The sequence below is a fragment of the Prionailurus viverrinus genome, chromosome A1 (assembly GCF_022837055.1).
Source record: "Prionailurus viverrinus isolate Anna chromosome A1, UM_Priviv_1.0, whole genome shotgun sequence".
NCBI classification, from domain to species: Eukaryota; Metazoa; Chordata; class Mammalia; order Carnivora; family Felidae; genus Prionailurus; species Prionailurus viverrinus.
The window spans coordinates 12,403,703-12,422,046 of NC_062561.1; the positions used below are offsets into that span (position 1 = coordinate 12,403,703).

The 18,344-nt window shown below is 40.4% G+C and overlaps 1 protein-coding gene across 7 annotated transcripts in view; it reads right to left on the bottom strand.

The window, feature by feature from the left end:
- STARD13 (StAR related lipid transfer domain containing 13) overlaps nucleotides 1–18,344 on the bottom strand; it is a 540,351-nt gene that overhangs the window by 182,776 nt on the left and 339,231 nt on the right. For 2 of the 7 annotated variants that reach the window (XM_047852637.1, XM_047852620.1), the window contains exon 1: nucleotides 807–1,080. The exons of the other annotated variants lie outside the window; for them this stretch is intronic. In XM_047852637.1, the coding sequence (XP_047708593.1) occupies nucleotides 807–975 (169 nt within the window). In that variant the 5' untranslated portion in view covers nucleotides 976–1,080. Of the gene's footprint in view, nucleotides 1–806; nucleotides 1,081–18,344 lie in introns of those variants that run through there. 7 annotated transcript variants of the gene reach the window in all.

An 18,344-nucleotide genomic window follows, 5' to 3' on the forward strand; every position in this document is an offset into this window, starting at 1 on the left:
GTTCATTTTCGAGCTTCTACAGACCAACCCTAAGATGAGAAGCATGTTTTAACTATTTTTGGAGAATGAGGAGTTTTAGTGATGTCCAGGCTGTTGACCTATTTTTTAATTTTTATTTATTAATTTTTTTTGTAGAGAATAAAAAGGAACATCTAGCGGCTTGTAATCAATATCCTTTCCTCTGGGCTTAGGAAGCTGCTGCTTCCAAGCGCATGTCACAAGCTTTGTTTTGAACTTAGCAGACACCTTTACCCTTCACCAGAAAAACAGTATCAACAAATCAGAGACTACTGACATAAACATACAAATAGAGAATGCGAGTCCGGTTGTCAGCCCAGTGGCCTTAAGAATAGAATTCTAACTTTCCCCTGTGGCTAACAATGTTATAAAGAATCTGGGCGGGGTACAAGTGAGTCCCCCCTCTCTACCCTCCCTCCAATGAAATAAACAAATGTCCAAGTTTTAAATGTGACACAGTGTGAGGAAGCGGCAGAAAAGCTCCCAAAACACACACCGAGTAAACCTGCCTCATTTATTGTGTAGACGCACATAAATTTTGGAAATGCAGGATTCACCGTCCTACCGTGAAGTTTTCCGGGCACTTGAAGTTGAGTTATGTGGCAGCTAAGCGCTGTCACTGTTTGTTTAAAACTGCTGCCTAAAGTTATTTCTAAAAGTTAGGTGCAGCGTGGCATAGAAATCCATGTATTGTAAAGTGAAAACAACAATGTAAAAAACTGGGTTAGCATGAAATAGAGCCAACAGAAATCAGAATTAGCAACAGCCTTCCTCTACCGGCCACTCACCTTGTTGAATTTTAGTCACTAGCTGATGGCGTGCTAGAATCCGGCTCATCCTGTAAGGAGAGCGCCTCGCAGTCTGATCAAATCGCAAGTACATCTCCTGGCCCTCAGGTGTCATGGAATTTAGATAGTAGCAGCCTGAAGCTGGGGTCCTGGGTCCCTGACTGAACATCTCGGCAGATTTCCCTTTTGCCACCTCAGTCTGCCCTGTGGCTGTTCCCGGCTGTCTCCAGTCTCAGTAAGGGAGCGAGGCACCAAGCCCGGCGGAGCTCCACACACCAGGCGATTTTTAAAAAGAAGAAGGAGTGCCAAAAGCCACAACTCAGAATTCCAACCCCCGGCCTTCACGTGACCTCGAGCAGCCAATCAGAAGAAGAAAGGAGAACGGGACCGTAAGCAGTCAGCCCCCAGCCCCCTAGACGGGCAGTTCCAGCAGCTCTGATCCCCCCACGGTGCTGAAGGCAAATGCCAGCGTTTGCGGTGCCTCAGAGCTGACTAAGCGCCAGGAAGCAGCGCTCACTAAACGAGTTAAAAAGAGAAAGGTAGAAGAAAAGGCAGTAGAAGAAAACTGAGCCCTGGGCATAGATTTCCTTGGAGGCTGTAAAAGTTACTGAAAGCACGTTTGCTTTCTCCAAAGGCAGCTGCAGACAGGTAACAAATGGGTGGGATAAACGTCTCCAATGAAAAACTACTCCAAATAAGCATCAACAGCTGAGTATGCTAGCACCCTTCCTTACAAAGAATGAATCAAATAAAGCTCTTCCAGTGAAAAATAAACTTTCAAGTGCTTTAACACCCAGAGTAAATACACTACAGACTCCTGACCTTCTGCAGTGGGAGGCTGAGAGCTCTTACAGATGACTGGGAGAGGCAAAGGGCATACACATATTTGTTAAGTATCTATTTCCCTTTAATTTTTCGACACCCCCAATAGTTAATCGCCAAGAAGCAAAATAGTCATGAAGTACCGATCACATTTAAGACACTGCCACGCATCACTGGAAAGATTCAGATTTATGCTGCCAAGCTGCTAAGGACCAGAAGAGAAGTTACGCAAAAGCTTAAGGCTTTCACAAACCTTATGTAAGAGGTGTCTCAAAAAAGACACAAAGACAATGTTGGGGGAGCGATATTATTTTCGACTGGGGTGATCGTAGCGGGGCGCACAGAGAAGACATTTGGGTGGGCTTTAAAAAAATGAGTGTGATTCTGACAAACAGAGCCTGAGGAGGTCTTTGCACTAGGGTCTATGCCCACACGTGTGGAGATCAGGAATCAGAGTATGTGTTTAAGGAAACTGTGAATAATTCCATTTGGCCATTTCCAAGTATACATATGGGAGTAATTAGAATTTTCCCCCATATTTTTCCGCTTTAATATTATTTGATGTGAAGAGAAAAAGTCCATAGAAAACATTGTTGAATTCTGAGCCTGGGGCTAAATGAATAAAGTTCTTTGAAAAAGAAGCATATGGCCAAGTTGTTCTTACATTTGGCTGGCTGAAACTGAAACAGCCTGGCCTGTGATTTATAGTCTTAATGATGAAAAAACTCTCAAAAGTTTAACAGGACTTAACTTAGGACCCCAATTCTTGTTACTGTGGCTAACGGTGGTCAGCCCTAACGCTCTTCCCTGTGGGAATTTTTGCTGGCCTGATTCTGACCAGTGGCAGCTCACCTCGCATGACTATCCTATTACGTAAATGAACAGAGCCTACGGTAGAATATACACTCTCTCATGGCAATTGTGAGCCTCTTCCGATAGCTATGCAAGAGTAGCCAAGCATTAGGGTTTCAATCGCATCACAGTAGAAGAGGAAAGATCTCAATGGATTATTTTGTTCCCTTTCCATTCTTATTTAGGGTTTGATCAGAGTTTTGCTATTCCAGGGCATCTTTTGTGGAAGGTGAAAGGGATCTAAGGTCTAGTGGCCCTGGTATGCCAAAAGCATGGGCAGTAATGGTAGACAGGTTTAGCATTACACTTCAGTATTAGATCCTGTAATTTAATTGAATTAAATTCAAATCAAATCAGAATCCAAACTCAGGTCCAGCTCTGGATGCCCTCTGATGGAGAGGTCAATGCCAGCTACTTTGTGCACGTGCTTTTGTTTTGATAGGCCACCATTAGGGACATCAGTGCCATTAAACATGTGTTCAAGCCAGACAACTAGCAGTTATCACTTTTTCACTGGGAGAGAATGGAAGGAGAATGGAGGGAGAAAGACCATGAACTTAGCAACTTGGGATACGTTCCAAAAGCTAAGCAAGGGGAAGGTAAAGGCTGGAAATAAAATCTACTTGTTTTATAGCTGTGAATAACACTTAAAGATTGGCCATACCCAATGCCAGGCTGGTAGTTCATTATTGACTTGGCTACATTTTAAAAATAAATGGAATGAGCCTCTCTGAGAAGCACTGCAGTGTATCATGGCCAGTTTAGTATTTAAAAAAAAAAAAAAAATCACAGTGCCTCCATTCTACACTGAAATTCCCAAGGTGTTTTGTTCTGAAAACATCAAGATCATAAACATGTATTCTTTGATATATATGTAAACAGATGCAACAACATGAAACATAGTATTTCATAAGAGATTGGCAATGAAGGACAAGAATTAAATGTAAATTAAGAAAAAAAGGAATTTCTATTCCCTGATTAAAACAAAGACAACTTAGAAGAAAGCCTAATTTTTCTAAAAATCAGTTTAAGTTTTAATAAGGGGATCTGTGAAGGATTACATATCAGCATTTCTGTCTTCTCTATCATGACAAGTTTGATTTTATGGTTCAAGTAGTAGCTATAAATCCATGTGACTGCTCACCATGTTTTTGTCATTTCAAATGTCCAAAATACCATATTTAAAGCAGCTAAGTAACACTTTTCTCATTAGCACTGTTAATGCCTTGTTTTATGCTAATGTATTGCTATGAAATCCACACCCTTTTAATGAATATTTTTTTCATTATTTAGTCCTAGTGATCAAATAATTACCACTGGGTGGGCAGCTCTTTCTGTTTGTTGTAAATGTAAAAGTGAGAAATTGCTAATAATCTTCCTTGGGCTGATACTGTCTCCATTCAACTAGTTGAGAGAATTCTTTGTCTTTACTGGTGAGTGAGAGAGGTCCAAAGAAATCAGAGAGAAGGAGAAAGTGCTGAACACCCAAGTGTATCTTTCAAGACTAATGCTGAATTCCTTCCTTTCTAATTCCTTTTAAAAATGGAGAAAATGGGTGCGTGGGTGGCTCAGTTGGTTGAGCGTCCAACTCTTGATTTCGGCTCAGGTCATGATCTCAAGGTTCATGATTTTGAGCCCCACGTCAAGCTCTGTGCTGTCAGCGTGGAATCTGCTTGGGATTCTCTCTCTCTCTCTCTCTCTCTCTCTCCCTCTCTCTCTGCCCTTCCCCTTTCTCTCTCTCTCAAAATAAATAAAATAAACTTTAAAAATAAATAAATAAAAATTTAAAAATAAAAATGAGGGAAATGGATGGTGCTAGTTTTTAGTTTTCACCTCTTTTCCTCTTTCCTAATTTGGTCAAGAGCAATCTTCACTTAGACTATTTCGGGGTTGGAATAAACAGATGAATACTGAGAGACCCAAAGCGAGCAATGAACAGGGGAAGGGGGAAGTGGGAGGAGCTAACAGTGTTGAGCTCCTTGTATGTACCAGGCATGTCTTTAATTAATGTCTGTGGTCTTCTATTTTGTAGAACAGGAACTTAAGACTCCCAAGGATGAAGAGATGTCCCAGGTCATACAGCAACCAAGTGTAGAGCCACTGTCTATCTCCAAGCTGATGATATTTTAACTCTTTCCACTATCACACACAAGGGACAGGGAAAGGAAAATTGTGGCACTGAGAGGGTGCTGGGGACACTGGATAGAGGAAAAAATTTTAGAGGGATATACTGAAAATCATCTTAATCCTGTATAATTTCATGTGATACCGGAACGCTTAAATGAAAATACAGTTGACCCTTAGATACCGCATATTTATTTGCGCAGGTCTACTCCCATGCAGATGTTTTTCAATAAATATATTGGGAAAAATTTGGAGACTTGCAACAACTTAAAAAACTTGCAGAAAAACAACAAAGCCTAGATATACTGAAAAAATTTTTAAAGAATTTTGAGATTATTGTGAGAATACAGTACATATATAATACATATACTAAATATGTGTTAATTGACTCTGTAGTACCAATAAAGCTTCAGGTCAAGTTGGTATTAGTGGTTAAGTTTTCAGGGAGCCAAGTTATATGCAGACTGCATAGGGGTTGGTGCCCTAACCCCCTTGTTGTTCAAAGGTCAACTGCATAGGATTGGCTAAATTGGATTGGCTAAACCGCAATGGATTGGCTAAATTGTTGTAGTGGTTGAGATCTAGGTATCTAGAGAGCAAACTACATAGCCCAGAGCTTTTAATTAACCAGTGAGAACCATGGGCCCTCTTTGGAGCAACCCAAAGCTAAGAACTGGAGACCCACCCACTCCCACCCTAATCCTAAAGTGCAGAAGCAGCTTGACTGTCTTTTTGTTTAAAAAGCACATTCCTTTTGCAGGGTAGGCTCTTTGCCCTCTGCTTTCTGTTCATCCTCAAGGCTAACTCTGCATATGGTCTTACCTTTTCTAGGGAATTTCTTCCCAATGCAAATGCCCCAAATACAGTCAAAATTCTGAAACCTGACCTCTAAACAAAACTTTTGGTACCAAGTCTTTCGGTAGATGATCCTAGAGTAGTGCTCAGTGGAATCTTAGGTACACATAGAAGAAAGCTAGGTGTGATTTTACAGAAGCCAGGAATGACTCCAGTGCTTTCATCTGTCTACTACTCCTTTTCCTCCTTCACATGCATTCCAGCTTCCTCATCAGCCTGTTCAGAGGGAGCCAAGGTAGTCCTGCCAAGCAGGAAAATGTTTGAGATATAAGTGGTAGGCGGAAAAAAGCAGAACCGATTTGCAAAGCTGCTTTTGAGATTACTTGAATCCAAACGTTGTGGGTTAATGGCAGAGCCTTCCTGTGGGTTCTGAAGCTCACTTTGAGGATTTCCACCAATTGATTCGTGGAGCCTGTGTCCAACCCTGTGCCAATAAGCCTTCCCAACATGCATGCACCACATGCCCATTGACCAATGCAGGCAAGCCAGTGAAACTAACATTCATAGCCATGACCAGGGCCCTCCATGAAAAGTTTCAGAGCGGATTCTCTTCTGATTCAGCTTTACCAGCTATAGACCATGTCTCCCCCATTTAGAGTCCAGCTCTTGTTGCTGGACTTGGGGGTGGTAATAGGTTTGCTTTATTTTGTCTCTCAGCCCTCCCTACTGTCTTTGGTTGACTTTGCCTCTATGGGTCTCCAAGAGCACATGCACTGCCCTTATGCCATCCCCTGGGGACCCAACCGTCAGCCCCAGTTCATATGGCAAGCGATCTGGTCTGACTTGTCCTGGGCTCATTGCCTACACCCATCCATTCCAGCCAAACCAAAATTCTTTCACTTTGCTAAGTTGTTTCAAAGATTTGGAACTGTGTGATTTCCTCTTCTTTCACCCTGTCAAAACCTATTGCCTTCAGAAACATTTTCATGACTAATGCAAAAATATTTAGTATGAACAGTCATGTTAATACCTGTAAATAGTCATTATGTGGCACATTAATTTGATTAGCTTGTTACATACAAATATGGAATCCACTTATTCATTGCAACTCCTATTGGCATAAAGTTTTTACATCTTGGATTTGGAAAGGATATTAAATATCTTCTAATCCAACCACCCAACTACTATACAGATCAATTAAGTAATCTCTACCCACATATATGAAGTGTTTTTATTTCACTGAGGACGACAAACTGTTTAGGAAAGTTTTTCCTTATAATTTCCATCCACTGGCTCAATTGCTATCTTTTAGATTGAGTCCAGTCTGTCGGTATCTCTTTAAGAATATGGCTCCCACCCTAAACTTAGAGCTCTAGAAACAGTCAAGCACGGTAGCTCATGATACAATATGTGAATACCTCCTCCATTCAGGGCATTGTATTTCTGCTGATCCAGTTTAAGATACGGGATGTTGGATTTTTTTAATCTATATTTACTCAATCATTAATTCAGTATGGACTGAATGCTTGTACAGCACTGTAATAAGTATGGAAGCCACAAAGGTGATTACATGTGGTTTCTGCTCTCAAGGGAGAGTCTGCCAGGGAAGATAGAAAAGAGATTCACCATTACACCAATGTTAAGTGTTATGTCACAGATTCTGTTTTACAGCCAATCTAAGTGCTTAAGCCTTGTGGTATTTATGTATCTTCACAAAATGTGCTGCTAAATGAGTGTTCTCTATTCTGTATTTAACAAATGACCTTTCAAACTAAAGAACAGGTCTTTCAACTTATTGGAATTATTGAGATATTTTCAGTTCCGGATTTTCTCTTCCAACTATTTAATTCTGCCTTGTTCGTTGATGCAGCTGACAAAAATACCTATATTTTTAAAGCATAAAATGAATAGTTAAGTGAGTTCGGAAGAAGGTAAAGTAAGTGTAGGAAAATAATGAAGCTAAGGCTGAAATCAGTTTACAGAACTATAAGCCACACAATTCTGTACATTTGTAGGAGGTGGCTGAAGATTCCTATGTGACAAAGCAAAAGGAAAATAAGATCAATCACAAAACTCAGCATACCCATAAGATAAAAACAAAAAGGTGATTCAAGATAAACACAGATCAACAGATATTGAGACCCCCCCCAAGAAAACTTTTCTCATAAGTAAAAGGCCCTCATAAAGAATCAGCATCTTCAATGATACTGGATCTGGTAACAAAGTTGAGCTCATAATATCTTATCTGCCTCCTTCAATGCCAATAATAGTAAAATAACAAGCACTATTTGGGAAAAGTAGCTTCTATGAGGGCCTCCAGGAAACATGATATAAGTATGCTCTTCACGGTGATCATCTAAACTATGCACTGAACAATATCACTTCCCTACTTAAAATACATCAAAAGTTTTCCATTCCACCTAGAACAAAACCCAAACTCATTACCTGGCCCACAGGGTCTTGCACAATCTACTCCCTGCTTACCACTCCCACCTCAACACCCAGCCTCCTCCACTTTGCTACCTCAGAATCCTCTTTCCACACATGCTACCCCTTAGCCTGGATTCTCTTCATGGAGTCCTTCCATCCCTGGCTCCTTTTCAGATTTCAAGTATCAATTTAACTGGTATATCTCAGGCAAGCCATCCCTGTTCGCTTTACCTAAGCAGAAGCAACACTCCATTTATCTCTATAGCACCTTCTACATCTATAACCACAGGGACCCCTGTGTGGCTCAATTGGTTAAGCATCCGACTTCAGCTCAGGTAGTGATCTCATGGTTTGTGGGTTCTATCCCCACATTGGGCTCTATGCTGACAGCTCAGAGCCTGGAGCCTGCTTCAGACTCTGTGTCTCCCTCTCTCTTTCTCTCTGCCCCTCCCCTTCTTGCACTCTGTTTCTCTCTCTCAAAAAATAAATAAACATTAAAAGAATTAAAAAAATAAATTTATAATCACATATTTATTTGTTCATTAAGTCACACATTGCCTTTTGCCCCCAGTAGATTTTCATGACTGAACCGTGTCTATTCCATTCACATTCTACACTCAGTGCCTTTCACAAGGCCTGGCACATAGTGGGAAATCAATAGCAATTGGTTTAATAAATGATTAAATAAGTAATCGAACAAGTGATAATTTGAATTTTCCAAAGATCTGGAATGTCTACAATGTCTACAGGAATGGATGCATATTTTTGAGGCAATCATCATAAATTTTGCTGTTGTTACTACAACATTTGGATTGGATAAGGATTGGACAGTAGATAATTCAAGGTGTTATTCTCCGGGGTGGGGGAGGAGGGAGGACTTAAATGTATGTATTTCACTTTGTTGGTTAGTGGCAAAAGTATCTGCTTTGACCATCAAACTGAGGGCAGTTTAAGGTTTCTTGGGAATATTAGGGAGCCTGGAGGGATGAGCAATCCTTGCCCCCTCACAGAGAGAGGCTGAAAGCCATTTAAAAAGAAAAGAAAGAAAGAAAAGCTATCTTCCTGAGCTTTGAGTCAGCCTGAACACCTGCTGTGCCTTCAATTACAAGGCAAACAACATGGGGTTGATTGTTCTTCACGGACCCATGCTGCATCTAGGTTGCCAACCACCTCTGCTTCTTCATGCTCATAAATATCTTTTAATAATTCTTTCAAGAGTTTTGGTGGAAACTTCAATCAACTTACTGTCTGGTATTTTCTAGAACCTATGTGTTTTTGCCCTACTTGAAAATAACGGTAATTGCTCATTTTTGGTGTTTCTGTTCTTTTCTTTCTTTATGGATTGCCTCTATTACTGGATGGGATCTTTCAGTCTCTTAGGTGGGATTTGTCTGCACTTAGAAATTTATCCTCATTTACATCAGATTAGATTCTATAAACTCTGTCCCTATCTTAAACAAGTGAATATATTTTTTCAATGTTGACTCAAATTATAATTTGAATATAAAAGGGAAGCTTGCTCATTAAAGAAATCCTATGATGAGCCCTTTGGAAAATCCTTTATTGATTCTCCACATTATTTGTTTTGTAAATATTTGATATTGCTCAATGAAAGGTACACCATTATTTAGATTGTATGCTGACCTGTTGCTCTGGAACCAGTCTCCATTCTTTATATAATTGCTTCCCATCTGGCGTCATGCAACAGTTGGGCACTAAGAAAGGTTTGTAAATAATCATGGCCCACAAACTGTGGAAGAATAAGAGTGTGGGATTCATAATGCAATTGCATTTCTTATATATTTAAACTAATATAAGTTCTTGGATATATTTAGCTCAGTACACTAAGAATATGATAGAATGTTTTTTCTCCTTATTCCTAATACAAGACCATTAATCTATACTTTAAAGAATGGCAAGTATCAGGAGGAGTAACAGCATTAAAACACATCCTACAAAGAAAGAAACACTACAAAATTGAGAAGGTACCAAGATAGCTTTCTAGAACCCTAGAAACCAGTATCAGTGGAACTTTGAGGTGATGGGGAAGACACATTTCATGGTTTATGGCTGGACAATAAGGGGAGATTCCACTTTTGGGTTGGGAGGAATGACTTGACCAAAGGTGATTCTGCTGTAATGAAAAACTGATTTTTTGGTGGCATCTTGTTTCTCATAAATAGAGACAAAGCCACTAATTAACATGTGCCACAGTACCTTTCTTTCACCCTTTCCTAGTCAAATATTTCTAGTGCATAGTTCATGCCAGGCACAGTGCTAGGCACCAGTGGTACAAAGAGGGACTGTCCCTCTTCTCCACAGTATGATTTATCATGGCAAAAGCTGAGGACAGTTACAACCCCCGGACTTGATCATATAACAGAGTGTGAAGAGGCGACTGTAGGAGCAGAGTAGCCAGATCAGAACAGGACCAAATTCATTCTGCACAGCAGGAAACACAGTGCTGAGCCTGAACGGGTACATATCTGGGTGAGATTAAGGTGAAGACAATATCAAGCAAAACGTGGTCATGAAAAAGAAAAAAAGAAAAAAATACATTAATACTTTCCTATGTGATGCTCCCTTCTTTAGTTAATAAGAGGAATTAGTATTTCAAATCACCATGTTACAGAGACCTCCCAGATACTAAGACTCAACTTGGGAGCAGACACCCCCTCCCCTAAGTGTTCTACATGAGTCATTCTCCCGTTTCCCCCCCAAAGCTCTAAAGTGGGGGGATACTTTTCTGCTACAGCTATTTCCTAGAAGTACTCAACTTTTTAGAAGAAGGTGAATTCACTATGGTGAATAATGGTAAAGAACTAAGAAGGCAAACTGAATTCAGGATTTATAAGCTTGGGCAGAAGTAAGAGGGGTCTGCCAGAAGGGTTCATAGGGACAACATGTGTAGGAAGTCCTGAATCTATCTACCCATCAAATGGTACTCTGGCATTGTGAAAACAAGCTATCCTTTGCCTAACCAGCTTTCAAAATCAGTACAATGGTACTTAAAAAAAATTTTTTTTAATGTTTATTTATTTTTGAGAGAGAGACAGAGCATGAGTGGGGGAGGGGCAGAGAGAGAGGGAAACAGAATGGGAAGCAGGCTCCAGGCTCTGAGCTGTCAGCACGAGCCCAACATGGGGCTCAAACTCAGGACCGTGAGATCGTGACCTGAGCCAAAGTCAGATGCTTAACCCAGTCAGGTGCCCCAGTACAATACAACTTTTAAAGACAAATCAGGTTTCCAAACCTACACCCATGGGTGCTTCTTTGAGTTAAGGGAAGGAAAAGGTATTGCTTGGCTATTATGTCTGTTTCACACAGACTTTCTGGAGGAGTTCCTTTTTGTTCTAGAATATATGTGTGTTTATAGATCTATAGAGACTGTCTTGAGATTTCTCATTTGACTATTTCTTTAGAACTTGATGTTTATTGAAGCCTGCAGTGGCCTCTGGTCAACCTCCGAGAGCATAATCATAATCACACTGCCTCCTAAGACACAGACCTGTTTAAACAGACCACGCACCATACATAGCTGGGCGTGGTTACCTTGTCTTTATGGCGCTCCACCAAGATGACTCACACTAATCAATCACGGGAAAACACAAAATACCAAAAATGTGTTTGCTACACAGAAGGATAGAGCATACCAAAAGCTGCTCTTAGTCTTTGATGAGCTTCTTTCTCTCATTCTCTAACTCAGGGGATGTCAAGGACTATTCTTGGCCTTGGTTTCTTTCTCAATTTGGATTACCTTAGAAAACCCAGTCCCATAGCATTCTGTTAATCAATCGGTGTTTGTTGTTGCATTTGGAAAATGAGGAGCACAAAATGGTGCAGTATCTACTACAATTACATTTTGTAAAAAAAAAATAAATAAAATTAATTAATTACTTAAATGCATGGTAAAAAAAAAAGATTGAAGAAAACACATCAAAAACACAATTGTGTCCATTTTTAGGATGGTGGAATTATGGGTGATGTCTTTTAAATTTCCATTTTCCAAATATTCTGTCATACGATTAATTATATTTTTTTATATAATGAGGGGATCATTATCCAGTGATAATCATCTGATAATCATTACCCAGTGAATCATGTCAGGAGGTGTGGAGAAGGACCTCGGCCTCAGTTTATTTCCAAATGCTTCTGTGTCTCACAGATATAAGATAGGAGATAAATCTGCACAAAAATGATAGATATGGTCTAACACAGCTTGAACTTCCTTAGTGCCTAACACGGTATTGGGCAAAACCCCAGTGTTCAAAATAAGAGAAAGATTAAGAGAAAGAGAAAGAGAAAGAGAAAGAGAAAGAGAAAGAGAAAGAGGAAGAGAAAGAGAAAGAAAAAGAGAGGGAGAGAGAAACAGAGAGAGAGAGAGAGGGAGGAGAAGTGTATGGATTCCATTTTCAAAATGCTTCTCACATCCATTCCTTCTTGAGTTACTTCCTCCACTGTGTAGGGACCAGCCCCCAAGCCTAGATGACTCTGACAGTCCAGCTTGTGTCTCTGTGTCCACTCTTGCCTATCTGAGTACCACCTGAGCATCACAGAACACTTAGCTTCTCAGGATAGCACTTCCATCCTATTAGTCTCCTGTTGCAAAATACCAAATAATGTCCCAGATCTACCACTTACTGTGTAAGGTTCTGAGTCGCTTAAGGTGCCCCTTTCCTTATCTACACGCTTTATATGTATATACATATAAACAAGCAGGCCAAGTATATATGATAATCATTCCGTTCCCATCCTTTGTTTCAACTGGATTAGCGTTTAAACCAAGAAAAAAAAAATGACTAGTTGAAAGAGGACTTTGTATCACTTCTTGAATGTCACTTTTTGGGGAAAGATGCACTGGGAGCACTAAGAACTGTCAACTGCACAAGACCCAATCTCTAGATATATGAAAGGATCTTCTCAGCTATTCTTGGGTTTAAAACCTGGGACAGAGGGGCGCCTGGGTGGCTCAGTTGGCTAACATCCTACTTCAGCTCAGGTCATGATTTCGAGGTTCTTGAGTTCAAGCTCTGTGTCAGGCTCCATGCTGACAGCTTGGAGCCTGGAGCCTGCTTCCGATTCTGGGTCTCCCTCTCTCTTGGCCCCTGACCCATCTCAAAAACAAATAAACATTAAGGAAAAAAAAATCTAAAAAAAATAAAGATAAAAATAAAACCTGGGATACATAACATGTTATATCCTTACAGCTGTTTTCTAAGAATGGATTTTTAGTTCAGTTTTAAGCATACTGAAGTTCTTAACTCCCAACAATGAGAAAAATCCATTTAAATAATATAGTGGTGACACCAGGAAACATTTGGACAATGTGTTCCATACACTTTTTATCCAAATACTTCCTGAAAATTGACTCAGAAGTGCTGTGCCAATTGAAATACTAGCGTATTTCAAATTCTAATTTAAAAAGAAACTTTTAAAGGCATTATCCTTTTCTGAGAGTGGGGGAAGAGAAAATGAATTTAATGTTAAAAAGCAAAACAAAACAAAACAGACTTGGCCCATAATGACTCAGATCTGGACCCAGGAGGTCCTTTTTAGTATCTCTTGGGTCCCCTGTGGTCAGGGTTGGGAAGTCATTTTGTGGTTCTAAATTTTGCACAGAAGCAACCTCTCCGTACCATATTTTTACCACCCCTCTCTCAATAGTTAGGTGAATGGGCACAGGCATTTGGAATCACTTTTATTCAACAACTGTTTTTTGAACTCCTACTTTTTGCCAGGCAATATTCTTAGTGCTGGGAAGGCAGCAATGAATAAAACAAACAACGATCAGTGTCCTAGTGAAGCTCCTGTTCTAACCAATGAACATAACAGACTGGGTTTATTAACCTATGATCTATGAGCCACCTAAATTCTGGAATTGTTTACAAAATTTTGTGCGTACCTTTATTTTTCTAGAGCATAGACTTTTAGATGTTACTGGATTTTCAAAATATGCTGTAACTCTCCAAGACTTTTTTAAATGACTCTAAGGTATAGTTCTAGAACACACAGAACTGTGGCTTTAAAGTCAAGTCAACGTGTGTTCAAAGTCAGGCTCTGCTATTTATTAACTATATAAGCTTGGGCAAATAAAAATTCATTCATTTTTCCACACCTCTCTTTTCTCATCTATAAAACTGAGGTTAGGCCTCATAAAGCTCTCATGGGGACTGAATCAGATCATGTATGTGACTAGCACACTGTAAGGTTAGTGCCTTCTTCCCCATCCTCATCTTGTAGGTTCTGATCCAAAATACGAGTGAGACCTTTGAATCAAGTTCAAAGCACAATGATAGAATGGTTGCCTTCAACAGCTCAGAGTTCCTCATCCCAAGAGGCTTTCGATTTCAGTGCCCTCAACCATACCGGAAATGCCATAGGTTAGTGAAGAAAGTCCTTTCAAAACTACAAGTTTATGGTTCCATGAAATCACCAGCATTATATGTACCAAAAAGGTGGATGCCTAGAATTTTCTTTGGTGAGTATTTTATGACTCAGTGAACAGCCAAGCATTGTTCTTTGATACTGTAAGTGGAATAAATACTTGTATTAAGCTATATTAATGCTATTCGGTGCAATTCTCTTAGTGTAACTCCAGAAAGACAATACTCATGATGATAATGAAATTGTTCATTTGTTTAGCATTTTATAATTTTTGAAGACTTCAAAGTTATAAATTAAAGTCCTTCTTTTTACTTGATAATGAGCACAACGCTTTATTTTACTTTTTTTAATTTTTATTTTTAGAGAGAGAGTGGGCAGGGAAGAGGGGCAGAAGGAGAAAGAGACGATCTCAAGCAGGCTCCATGCTCAGCACAGAGCCTGATGTGGGGCTCGATCCCACGCCCCTGGGATCATGACCTGAGCACTGTGCATTTCCCTTATAGCCTGTCCCAGTTGCATTGTGATATGGGTGGGGGAGGGGTGAGCATTAGATTAATTAGGATTAGATTAATACCTCCCCTAGTTTGTACATCCTATGAAGGCAGGGAGCATGTATGTTACTGCTCATTATTGTATCTAAGAATTTGGCCCAGTGCCTGGCACATAGGAGTGAATAGTAAATTTTAGTAGAACGCACTATTGGGTGAAAGGCAAATAGGGCATGTGACCACTCAGTGGGGTTGAAGCATGGGAACCCGCTGCCTTCACTATTACTTTATCCCTCCTCCCCCACACTGTATCTTCTCTTCTCTCTCTCCTCTTCCGGATTGGACTCTGTTCTAATTAAAGATGTGTAAAGATGTGCCTTTTAGGTTAGTATGTTAAGTCTTGGTTTATAGAGCAGGACTAACTCAGGGAAAACTGGAAGTTGCTGATACATATCAAATGTCACTCTCTCAGTCAAGTTCTGCCCTGGGAATTCCCACCTTGAGTTTCTTTTTTCTTAGAAAACCTGCGCTCACCCACTTATTTTTAAATTGTGCTCACAATTATAGCCCTTCTTTCACCCTTGTGCCTCCAAGCAGACCTCATGCTCATGTAGAAGTAAAGGGAGAAAGATTGATATGACCAACAAAGCAACATTAAGCCAAAGGAAAGTCACTGTGTTGCCCTAAAGATACTGAAGTTTCGAGAAAAGCTGGCATGAGCGAACACCTACCTGGAGGAAGCATGGAAGAAGAAAATGATGATGACGCCGGCGACACAGTAATGTCCTCCCACATGCCCGACGCTGAACTACAAGGCTTTGGAAGAACTGCATCTAATATCTGTTAGGTGGAAATAAACGCAGGTTTGGGCTCGTTCACCTTCAAACCTAGAGAACAGAAGTAGCGAGAGCTGACATCTGTTAACACTATGTGTCAGGCACCGTTCTAGGTCCTTTACATACATGTCTCATCTAATTCTCAAAACAACCCTGTGAGGCAGTTACTGTGATTTCCTCATTTTACAGATAAAAAAACTGACCTCCTGTATTCCTTCCTCCTGCCTCTTCAGCTCCAGTTTTTCGCATTTCTAGTTGCCGGGGTAATCCTCTACAGTGTAGTTCTGATATATTATTTATAAACGTGGAGAGGTGCCCCCATGATAAAAGGATGAAATCCAAATTCTTTGGTCCAGTAGTAAAGGCCTGTCACAGTAGACTCCATTCTGGTTGTCTGAAAAAGCCTTGAAAGTTTTGACGTTTGTAAGGAAAGAGATTTCACTCCTGTCCCCACTGCCTGTGAAGCTCTCTTCTCTGTTCCTTTAATTCCTACTCATTTTTTCAAGAGCTGACTCAGTGGCCCCCTTCTCTGGGAAGGCTTTCCAGGCTGTTCTTGCATATACAGCCTCCTCCCTCTTCTGTATTCCTCTGAAACTTATTTATAGTCACTGGGCACTTTCGTTCTGATTCCTTTGTGTCCTCTCTTACCGCTCTTATTATAAGCTTATTGAAGCCCACAAGATGTCCCGTACATGTTTAAACCCCCATCTGGACCCTGTCTTTTGCATCCCTCAGAGAGGCAGTGAGGCTTAGTGGAAAGAGCACAGCTTGGGAGCCTTCAAGACTTAGGTTCAAATCTTGATTCCTCTTAATGAATGGATAGCCTTAGACTTCACTCAGCCTAAATGTCCTCATTTGCAAAACAAAAGGTAATGATACACACCTTGCATTGTACAGTCTTGGGCACAGAGTAAGGGTTCAAGAAATTACTATCTGAATTTTTGATTGACAGACAATACAATAACTGCTGGCCAAATTCCTAAGAGCCAGAATTCACACAAGGCATATTATATTATATACTGGTATTTAAGTACTATGTTCTCAGGCTTGTCAGCGAAATTAAGGAAGAAGAGTGTATTGCATGCCAGTGATATCTAGAGAAGCTTATTCCTTTATGGGGCACCTGGATGGCTCAGTTGGTTAAGCATCTGATTTCAGCTCCGGTCATAATCTCACAGTTGGTGAGTTCAAGCCCCATGTCCGGCTCTGTGCTGACAGCTCAGAGCCTGGAGCCTGCTTCGGATTCTGTGTCTCCCTCTCTCTCTGCCCCTCCCCCTCTCGTGCTCTGTCTCTCTCAAAAATAAATAAACATTAAGATTATTCCTTTAAATCCAAGTGGTAAAGTAATGATTAGCACTGTGCACATTCAATGAGAACGAGTTCCAGAAGTGTTTGTAGTTGAACCACATTCCAGCTTATGTCTGATAACAGAATTTTCATGCTGGAAACCTGGAAACCTAGGATCCCCAGGCAGCAGAAAACCTCAAAAGATTTCCAGTGCTTGTTACTGATAGTGAGGTCGACAACCATCAGCCTGGGCAACATCTGGGAGCTTACTGGAAACACAGAACCTCCTCCCCAACTCCCCAACCCACTCAGTCAGAATCTGCATTTTAACTAGATTGGCAGGTGATTAGTGGTATGTTAAAGTTTCAAGAGGTGCTGTTCTAATATAACCCCCTCTTTTTTTATTTAATATTTTTAATTTTTATTCATTTTTGAGAGAGAGAGAGACAGAGTGTGAGAGGGGGAGGGGCATAGAGAGAAAAGGAGACACAGAATCCGAAGCAAGCTCCAGGCTCTGAGCTGTCAGCACAGAGCCCTAGGCAGGCTGGAACCCATGGATCATGACCTAAGCTCAAGCCCGACACTTAATTGACTGAGTCAGCCAGGCGCCCCTAACCCCCTCTTTCCATCGACCAGGAATATGGGTGTATTGGATTTTCCCAGGTTGTGAAATCTGCCACCTGCAGACACAACGCTGGCTGAGGTGCTTTAAAGTTGATGTTTTTGACCTTTCTGCTGAGCCACAGATCCTTACATGATTAGGTGAATGTTTTAGGCACTGCTTTGAATGTTTTTACTCAATTACATCACATTTTTAATATTACTTATCACTGGAAGTAAAATTATTTTTCTTAAATATCTTATTGATTTAGATGGCCTTTAGTTTTAAGAAAAGAGCTGAAGTTTATTGTTGGGACAAAAATATTTTAAACACTTATAGGAGCGTGTTTTAGTGCTTAACATTAATTTCACAGAATTAAATTCTGAAACCCCTCTTTTTAATTTTTTTAAAATTATCAACATTCCATGTGATCAAAAAATCCAGCTTAAAAATACTTGATTTTCCTTGCAGACATAAAGACAAGAATTCTGTATATTTTTAAAACTCCAGATCTCTGAATTAAGGAATTCTGTAACTTTGAAGAATGAGGGTTGTTTTGTTTTTTTTTTAAGTAAAAGTTAATGTTCTTCTGGAACACCTATTGAAATTCTACCTGTTTCTTCAAGATCTACCCACAATGTCTGTGTCTCCCTCTCTCTCTATGCCCCTCCCTGACTTGTGTGTGCTGTCTCTCTCTCTCTCTCTCTCCCCCCTCTCTCAAAAATAAATAAAAGCATTAAAAAAATGGGTGCCTGGTTGGCTCAGTCCGTTAAGCGTCTGACATGGGCTCAGGTCATGATCTCGCCGTTCACAAGTTCAAGCCCCACGTTGGGCTCTGTTCTGACCACTCAGAGCCTGGAGCCTGCTTTGGATTCTGTGTCTCCCTCTCTATGCCCCTCCCCAACTTGTGCTTGCTCGC